Source organism: Danio rerio, chromosome 25, assembly GCF_049306965.1.
Source record: "Danio rerio strain Tuebingen ecotype United States chromosome 25, GRCz12tu, whole genome shotgun sequence".
Lineage (NCBI taxonomy): Eukaryota > Metazoa > Chordata > Actinopteri > Cypriniformes > Danionidae > Danio > Danio rerio.
The window spans coordinates 30,624,535-30,635,000 of record NC_133200.1 but is presented as its reverse complement, the minus strand read 5'-3'; the positions used below and the strand labels follow the sequence as shown (position 1 = coordinate 30,635,000).

The 10,466-nt window shown below is 36.5% G+C and overlaps 1 protein-coding gene across 12 annotated transcripts in view; it reads right to left on the bottom strand.

Annotated features, from left to right (window-relative positions):
* cadps2 (Ca++-dependent secretion activator 2) overlaps positions 1–10,466 on the bottom strand; it is a 365,750-nt gene that overhangs the window by 15,672 nt on the left and 339,612 nt on the right. For 4 of the 12 annotated variants that reach the window (XM_073943222.1, XM_073943226.1, XM_073943223.1 and 1 more), the window contains 4 exons: positions 9,943–10,090; positions 659–733; positions 362–445; positions 219–251 (listed from right to left, as the gene is read on the bottom strand). In XM_073943222.1, coding sequence (XP_073799323.1) covers positions 219–251; positions 362–445; positions 659–733; positions 9,943–10,090 — 340 coding nt within the window. Of the gene's footprint in view, positions 1–218; positions 252–361; positions 446–658; positions 734–2,401; positions 2,417–9,942; positions 10,091–10,466 lie in introns of all 12 variants that reach the window. The other 8 variants (XM_073943221.1, XM_073943225.1, XM_073943224.1 and 5 more) reach the window with 5 other exon arrangements.

Genomic DNA, 10,466 nt, shown 5'->3' with positions numbered 1-10,466 from the left:
AAAAATGTAATTGTGTTAAGTAATGATGAAATAATACGCGTTAAGCCTTTTTTGAAATATTAAACACAAAGCAAGATGGAAATGCTTGGCAAAGCCGAATAGAGAATCTGTTTCCCTAAGTAAATAATGAAATACACACACACACACAGCATGCACAAAAATATTCACACAGGGCAAGCCGGCATCATGCACACAGCTACCATTTAAATGACACTTACTGGGACGTCCACATATTTGGCTGCTGCTTTTACCTTTTTTTAAAAAACAATAAAGAAGTACCTGCTGAATATCTTTGACTCAATAAACATTCAGTTCGAAACGAGATCCTAAAAAGGGGTGTGATAAACGAGAAAGGCCTCACCGTGAAAGACAGGATGGAGGAGAAGAATGTTCCCTCGTCGTATCGTGACAGTTTCGACAACACCCCATCTAAAACAGCTGCAAACTGTACCAAAAAAAAAAAAAAATCAATGTTTGCGTGACAGACACGAATGCAACAATGAACAATTAAGGCTGAAGTAACCTTCGCTGGAAATCTAACAATATGCTGGAACACTCTGTATGTAACGTTTCACGAGTCACGAGTGAAGGCCGGCTGAGGAGAATGCTCAAAAGCCAAATCTCAATGTTGTGAAAAGAACCCAAACAATGGTTGTACCTTCGAGACCAAGGAGGAGATCATTTCCTTAAAGGCCTCATCGATCAGGACATCGATTTTGGAGTGGTACTGCTGCTGCGGGACAAGAAAAGGAGAAACATCAACAAACACCATGGCTAAACGTGGATCAACGCGAGGCAATCCTAAAAGAACAACACCCTCACAAAGACATATTTCGGGAGAGGGAAAAATCCTCCCTGTGCAATAGGGCTGAGTTAAGCAGCTATTAGGCCTATTATGCCAATGAATGGCATTCCTGTTCTCGTTTAGGGCAAAGGAATTTGAAGGATACTTTTTTGTGCGGGCCACAATTAGGGCAGCCTTGTGTTTTTCTAAAGAACCCGTCCAGCTGCGGCGACCAAAGGCTCACACTACATTCAATTAATCCGCCATTTCATGTCTGATAAGTCTTATTCACCTATTTTGTGGAGGAGAGAGGAGAAAACGAGGGCTCAGGGGGAGAGAGAGAGAGAGAACGCATCCATTTGGACGCTGAATAGATGCCTTTGCTGCATGTGCAGCAAGAAGGAGTTCATCTCTGCCAACAATGGGCATTCACAGCGAATCTAAAGGACACCCAAATTAAAAATTTCAATCAACAATGCGTGCAGATCGGTGACAAATTGAGGGTGCTAAGAGGTCACTGTCAGCAGCCCTAATTTTCTTTTCACCCTTTTTTTCCCTGCGCGCAAAATGGCAGTTTTTTTTTTTTTCATAAATGGCATTATAGGAGAATCTTGAGGACTTTTTACCTCAATTAACACTTCCATGTTTGCTTTTTCTGCGGCTAAACGGCGAGGGCTCTCTTTTTTTTTTTTTTTTGCATTAGCGACGATTAAATAGGGAGGTCTTTACCGTGTGTGTGAAAACCAAAAGAACAATAATTTCTTTTGAAAACATTTATCTGGTAGCCATCCACTTCAGAGTCACTTCAGCGAGATGGCAGCTTATAAAGCGTAACCTTGTATTTTGAAATAAAGCGGCAGGCAAACTCGGGTAAAATAATCTTTTCTTTGTTTTGAAATAAAGTCTTTCACGAACACGCCGACACGCACCGATGGCCATTAAATTCAATACCGTGTGAAGGAAAATCAGTTGAGCGTTTAGAAATACCTTTTAACCCAATACTAAGAAGTAAGTGGAAATAAAAGTGGCGGTTGCTCTGCTGTTCGACTATCTCGCCGCACAAGGCCACATACTTTAAGTGTCACTGCCAGAGAAAATTCATCTCTCTTTTTTTCCCCGCGCAAAGTTAGCACCAGTTTTTGTTTTGTTAGGACTGGAAAAGAGTAGTAGCGACAATGACCGTGATATTCAGAAGAGAGGCAAGATCTGAACTACACAAACAAATAGTTTACTTCTATTTCAGAAGCTTTCATACATATAAATGTGCACTGATGTGAAGATGAGAAAGAAATACGAATGTGATCAAATTCGAGCTGTTGTTTATAAATCGGAATCATTTGAAGCGGTAACTGATTTGGTTATATTAAAATAACACCGACAAGAGATTCCAGTCATTTTTGATATTTTAAGAATGTAGTGTTGTTGTTTTTGTCCTTATAATTGAAGCCAATGTTTTGTTTTTCTTTCAAGAGTCACACAGAAGAAAGTCATACAGGTTTGGAATGACATGAGGGTGAGTTAATGATGAACAAATATTCACTTCTTTTGATTGTTAATTGCACACTTTGGATTTTGTCCTATTTGAATGCAAGTAAGTTTGGTAGAATGGACACTTACCCACTGTTGGTCAACCTTGGGTTCATGCAATAACGTGCAGGACATGTGGGGATGAGTGGGGGGAAAAAAAGACAATAAATAAAAAGAAAAGAAAAAAAGCAGTTGAATGAAAAGTAATCTCAGAGCTGGTTAATGGACAGCCATCAGATAAATAAAACATCGTTTTAAATAAAACATGATTTTAAACATTAATTAGCTCAAATTGAACTAGACGATAAACAAAGCCAATGCGAAACCTGCTCATTTCACAAGTGAAATGAGATTTACAGTAAATTACAAAATAAAAAAAACAAGCAAACTGCCAGTTTAATGTCTGAAGAACAAATTATTGTGACCAAATGAAAGTGCAACCTAGCATTCCACTTACAGCAAACTATGAAGCTTTACTCTGAGAGAGAGAGAGAGAAAAAATCTGAATCATTTTCTTTATTTATTTGCAGCTCGAAACGGTCTGAACAATCCGAATTTTAAAAAGCAGTTTGAAATGAGATGAATGATTAGATTTCTGTGTCAAATGAATAGGTCATTACATTTTCAAATACATTTTTCTTTTGAGTACTACACATTCGAACACAAACCAAGCATGAAGACAAAGGAATTGTCTGTAGACTTCCAAGACAGGATTGTCTCGGAGCACAAGGCTGGGGAAGGTTACAGAAAAATGCCTGCTGCTCTGAAAGTTCCAATGAGCACAGTGGCCTCCATCATTCGTAAGATGTATGGAACTACCGGGACTGAGTGATCAGGGGAGAAGGGCCTTAGTCAGGGAGGTGACAATAACCAGATGGTCACTCTGTCTGAGCTCCAGCGTTCTTCTGTGGAGAGAGGAGAACCTTACAGAAGAACAATCATACGTGCAGCAATCCACCAATCAGGCCTGTATGGTAAAGCGGCCAGACTGAAGCCATTCCGAAATTTGCCAAAAGGCATCTGAAGGACTCTCAGACCATAAGAAACAAAATTCTCTGGTCTGATAAGACTAAAATTGAACTCTGTGGATTGAATGCCAGGTGTTACGTTTGGAGAAAACCAAGCACCGCTCATCTCCAGGCTAATACCATCTCTACAGTGAAGCATGTTGGTGGCAGCATCATGCTGTGGGGATGTTTTTCAGCAGCAGGAACTGAAAGAATAGTCAGGATAGAGGAAAAGATGAATGCAGCAAAGCATCCTGAATGAGAACCTGCTTCAGAGTGCTCTTGATCTCAGACTGGGGCAATAGTTCATCTTCCGGCAGGACAACGACCCAAAGCACACTTCCAAAATATAAATAGAGTGGCTTCACAACAACTTGGTGAATGTCCTTGTGTGGCCCAGCAAGAGCCCATACCTATATCCTATTGAAAATCTTTGGAGAGATCTGAAAATGGCTCTACACCATCGCTTACGATCAAAAGAAAATTGGCACACTGTCATTTTAGCTCTCAAAAGTCCTTTAATATCACAACGTTTCGACCTACTTGGATAATCCAACCTGATAGAGGTATGGGCAAAAATTCCCAAAGACAGGTGTGCCAAGCTTGTGGAATCATATTCAAAAAGACCTGAGGCTGTAATTGCTGCCAAAGGTGCATCAACAAAGTATTGAGCAAAGGCTGTGAATACTTATGTACATTTTTCAGGTTTTTATTTGTAATAAATTTGCAACAATTAAAAAAATATTTTTACACAATGTCATTATGGGCTATTGTGTGTAGAATTTTGAGGAAATAAATGAATTTAATTCAATGTTTAATAAGGCAGTAACATAGCAAAATGTGAAAAAAGTGAAGCGCTATGAATACTTTCCAGATGCACTGTAGTATGGACTTACTGTACTGTATGTGATTTCGGATGCAGTGATTGACTCTTGCCTGATTATTCAGATTGCGACTAGTCATGTTTATCTATTTTTGTTGTACGATATATTGCACCAAAATACACAGCGGCTCCTTGTTATTTGCAGGAGTTATGGTCTGAAAATATCCTGCAGTAGTTGAAATCTTCAAAGTAGTCAGCTTAATTTTTACAGTAAAACTCCTTAGTAAGGCTATAAAACCCCACACTACACACTTAATGCACTTTTTTCAGACAGGCATTAACATTTTGACACCTTTCTCTCATTTAAACACTCTCAAAGTTCAAACTTTAGTAATAAAAAAAAAGAGTAAAAAGAAATCAAAGATCAAAATCTGTGGTCAGATTTTTTATCTCGTCAAACATTTATTGCATTATATTTGCGAATAATGTTGGCTTCCACCATAATGTTCTTTTTCCTGCAGTCACTGATCAACAAAACTAAAGCAGTCCCCATCCTAAAGTGGGTCGCACATCGGATTTGCTGCACACATGACAGTTGGAAGTAATATACACCGGATGTGCACACTCACATGTCAATTAAATTAAAGTTATAGAGAGGGACAATTGTATTGAGATCCATATTATATTACCACAATTATTTCAGTTCATTTTATGCCACTCATTATATAATGCCAGAGTGACAATATAATATCATCACAACACAAGTATACTCTTCCAAAGAACACATTACATTTTAATTTAACAATGTAATAATCAGGCAGTGGAATCAGAATGTGAAAACGCATATCCTAAATAATTAATAATACATGTTAACAAAAAAGTGCATGGTAAAAAGTAACAGAGGCTTTAGTGTCTGCTACCAGATCTATTTTCTTTAGTCAGACACCCACATGAAAATATACTGTAATAATTTATAGTATATACTATAGTGTTTAACTATAGTCACACTGACAACTCAAATAGAGATAGAGAGGTTCTGCAATCAGCTGAAATGTTGCTAGTACTGTTTTTTTATGTATGGGCAATATACAGTATATTGCATCACCAAAAATGACAGAGAACATGTCCATGTGTTGTGTGATACATCTATATATTGATTATTATTGACATACTATTGACAGGCCTTGTCATATTTTGGATGAATTATGCTTGAATGAGAAATATGAGCTTTCACAGACTTTTCAGTAATCAGTGTTGGGCAAGCTACTTGTAAAAGTCTAGTGAGCTAAGCTATCAGTTACTCTACTTAAAATGTAGCTTAATTACACTAAAAGCCACCCCTTGGAAAATGTAGCAAGCTAAGCTAAAAACTACATGGCAAAAGTAGCTTAGCTACATATGAAGCCTTTTTTTCTATTTTTAAATCAAAGCAACTTCAATCTAAGTTAGTTCTGTCTTACTAAATAATAAAACTGCTAACGAAACATATGTGGCATAATTGTTAAATTCAATTATTAACTGCAAATAATATGCTGTTCCAAAGAGATTTTGCTAGACAGCAAAAGCAAAATATTTCAATAAATCCTGTGTTACACATTTAAAATACTACAGTAATGTATAGTAAAGGGAAATATATAGGGAAGTGTATATAAGTTATTGTATTACGATGGTTTGTTCTGTTGACTATCGGAAAAAAAATACAACTTAAAGGCACTAATAATTTTTAATAAATTATTTTTAAAAATTTAAAACTGCTTTTATTCTAGCTGAAGTAAAGTAAATAAGACTTATTCCAGAAGAAAAAATATTATCAGACATACTGTGAACATTTCCTTGCTCTGTTATATAATATTTGGAAAATATTTTAAAAAGTTAATTAAATTTAAAAAGGGGGCTAATAATAATAGACTTCAACTGTACATACTGTGGAACAGATTTACAACTCTGTCAATTACTTATTCTATATAATATAGTATTATTAGTAACTGTTGTGAACTAATAGTAATTATTATAGTATACTTTAGCTTTTACAACAGTAAAAATATATATGTATTGCAACTGTAAAAGTACCACATAGGGCTGCACGATTCTAGCAAAAATGTGAATCACAATTTTTTTTTTGCTCAAAATCAAGATCACGATTTTTTCACAATTCTGTAAATGTAAAATAAAGGTTAATATGATTAGCCTATTATTATTGTTCATTCACAAACATATGGTAAAACAACAATAATAATATTAGGCCTATGTGTAGGTCTACAGTTGCTTAAAATACTCAATTTTGTATTGTCATTATGCTGGACTTGAACAGACTTTCAATATGTCCTGGTTGTTAATTCACAGTAAAATGATGACATCAGAATACAGCTATTTATAATTATAAAGTTGAATTATTATGCTTGAGACATGTGCTTGTCATCTGTTATTGACAGCATTAATTGACCATTTGTTTTCACTGGTAAAATTAGAATTTTGTCATTATCAGATTCCTTCTTGCATTATATTCAACATTATATATAGGCTAGGGTTGTTATACTGACACAGTAAACATTTATTTTCATGCACAACATTTTGTGTTTGCAGTGAAAGAAAAAAACATTTTAAATGCTTGTCGTAATCATAACTCTAAAATGCCATACGATCATTTAAACGATGTGAGCACAGTGCGGCTCATGGTCGCCGTCACTGTGAGAAAAAAATAGATACATGCAAATCAAACCTTCCACAGGGCCCTCAAACGATCGCTCTGTGCAACAAACTGAACGTTATTCACATTTTCATTACCTGTTATTCAAAGTCTATGTAGTTTGTGTTCATTAAAGTAGGCGTCATGCGTGCACAGACGCATTCTCGGTAGTCAAACAGCTCGTGGTCAGCTCACGTGTGATTTCGCGGCCACGAATACATCATTATTTGAAGACAGAAATTACATTTCTGGATGAAATATACCTTATAAATACAGTATGTGACATAGGTTCTCTCCTGACCTTGAAAATATAATTGGCTGAATCGTAGAAAAGCTGAATTAAGATCGAGTGTAGGGTCAAATCGAGATCGTCATCTTTTTTCAAAAAATCGTGCAGCCCCAGTACCACAACAAATTAATTAAATTACTTCTCTATATTGTTCAAAAAATACTATAGTAATTTAAATGTTTTAAATATTAGACTTACATTAAATTACTATTATTTTTCAGGTATGTGCACTTGGGCAAATTTAAAATCAATTAAACTCTAACAAGAGCACAGCATCAGAATTAACTTTGGGACATGTACTCCGAGATATGGTCCAGCTTAATTAAATAATTCCTCTACAGTCATCTTTCCATCAAGCAAGTTTCTCCTGCCAGCCCAATGATTGATTGGCGACGTCAATGATCAGAGTGAGAGGTGGCAGTAGCTCACCAAAAAGTTTTCAACCACCGTAAAACACGAAGAAGAAGAATTGGCCACTCACTATCATATGGATATACTTGCATTTGCCAGATACCAACTTCACAGCTCTGTGAATGGTGGCGGCATCACTTAATGATCCGTGATCGGTAAATGTAGCTTGTGTGGACGCTACTGCTCTACTTGATTAAAATAATAGCTTCGCTACTGAAAAACTATTTGATTTAGAAAGTAGCGACAGTACCACCATACTATTGAGAAATGTAGTTAAGCTAGTAGCATCACTACTTGTAGCAACGCTATTGTCCAACATTGTCGGTAACTAACAGTTTATAAAAAATGCTCTCTTTTCAAAAAAGACGGAGCTACAAATGCTTATGCATTATTGGTAGATTCAAAACAGGACTATAACGTTATTTTTGCGAAAATCGGAAAATGTTAACTACAAAAAAAGTGGCTCAATAGGTAGTGGAGAATATGGTGTTCATTTGTGCATCCTAACACTCAACATTTATTATACCTCTTAGTTACTGACATTATCTTTGGCAGATACAATGTGGAAACTCTAATGGCAGATGGCTGCTACTCACTGAGACTGTCTATGCTAATGAGGAAGAGAAAACATCGCAAATGGGCAAGACTTTGTCAATAAAAAAGGGACTATAGCCCCTTTCACACATACAGACAACAGGTCCTTTTTTGAAAATACCGATAAACTAGTTCTGGCAATTTCCGGAAAGAGAAGTTGTAACATTACTGGTAATTTGCCGAAATGCTGCGCTGTGTGAACGCAGAAGGAAGATTGCAGGAAAGAGCGCGTACACGTCTAAAACGTGCTGAAGTGAGACGTCTACTTTAGCCAATCAGAACAGTCAGACGCATTCATGTCCGCGCGGTTTATGAAAATAAAAGCCTGACACATTTAGCTGCTCGATGTTAGTCAGATAACGTTTCTTCTTAATGCCAACTGTGTAAATAATTATCGATAAGATGCTTTTGATAAGCCGTTGTTTGTTTACCTTCAAGCTCTGCTTCCTTCAGTTTGGTGTGTCGCGTGTGCCCATGAAGGAGCTGGTGAGCACTAGCACGCACACATATCACATACATCTCGACATACGAAAGAGTTCCTCTATATGTTTTCATCGAAGTTGTTCACAATACTTATCCATCCACAGAGTTTGTAATGTAGTCAAATGTTTACAAATACAAGCGCAGCTTTAGAGCTCATTTCTGGTTTATGAAGTCAAAATTTACCGGTATTTTGGAATGGATGTGTGTATGCTCTTTTCAGGAAAAATTCCGTAACGTTCTCATCTGTGTGAATCGTTCCAAAAATTTGCCGGATATTTACCGATATCATTGCATGAAAGGGGCTAATGTCAATTAAAGGGAGAATATCAAAGTGTTTCTGCAAACACAAACAGTTTTTATGAAGTGTGATTATAAAAAATGAATTAATTGATTTAAACTATTAGAGGCTGGCTAAATTCACAAACTCTTACCACACAACTGTGCTTAAACCTGTTTTAAAAGTGATTTTTGCATAATAGGTCCCCTTAAGAATCAGAAGATCTGCTGTTCTCCATAGAGAAGATTACACAATGTTGTGACAGAAATACTGTATGTTCACTCCAGGTTGTGTCTGAACAGCTTAGTCGTATTATTTTCTCCCATTAATGTATTTTTTTGTTGCAGTGACTACATCTTTAATGATCTGCTAAGTAAAATGTTCTCAATATTCACACAGAGATTAAAAAAAAAGTGCCCGTCAAACTACAGAGTTATTAATGTCATGCAAATTAGAAGCTACAGTAACACTTCAGGTTCAGGTCACAATTCATCCTATTAACTACTGGCTTATTGCCTGACTATTATTAAGATATTAACTGTTCATTAGTAGTTATACATTTGATCTAATTCTGCATCCCTAATCCAAAACCCAAATTCTACCTTACTAACTATTAATAAAGAGCTAACTAGTTGTATATTAAACTAGTAGTGTTAGTTCCATGAATTGTGACCTAAACTAAAGAGTTACTGAAGCCGCTAATGACTTGGCTTGTTTGAAATGAAAATGGCAGTTCTAGGTGTCGAGAGCTCTGTGGAAGTTTGGCTTCAGCTTGATCACATTCTCTGCGGCATAAGACTTTGTGTCAAGACTTATCTCCAGGCAGAATATAAAGCTGTAACAATATCGGCCAAAGACATGAAACACTTCACACCAACCAATAACACTGGTGACAGTTAAACTCAAAAGCAAGTTTGAAGCATAAAAAGAGATCTTGTGCTGTAATTCAATGTTGTTAATCTAGCTGTCACCTCCTTGCTGTCAGCTGAACAGTGAGAAGATGCTTTAAGAGATGTACTGTATGATATGGATGTGTCTGGCTGGAAAGGATTGTGACGTACCTCCTGACCTTGGTCAAGAACACAAAGCTTGGAGCACTGCTTCTTGGCATCCATGAGAACATTGAACATTGTGCACACAGACAAGGCGACGCGGAAATCTGTGGACTTGCAAGACTTCTGCATTTTTGAGTCAAAAGCAGCTTTGGTCCTAAATAACAGAGATAGCAGAGACATCAGTTACATGAAGACCTGTCCTTGAATGGAGTCCTTAGTGGATTAGTTTACTTTCAGATTGAAAATGTACTGATAATTGACTTTTCTCCTCATCATTCAAAAAGTTCATTTCATTCTTTCATTTAATTTAAAGGAATAGTCGTCATTTACACACTTGTTCAAACCCTATTTGGGTTTCTTTCTTCCGTTGAACATAAAAGAAAATACTTTTAAGAAGATGGTCATTGACTTTCATAGTAATTTTTTCCTTAATGTGGAAGTCAATGGGTGCCATCAACCAGCATTTTTCAAAATATCTTCTTTTGCGACTTCATAAAGCCCCAGTCAGATCACATGAGTTTGACATTTTG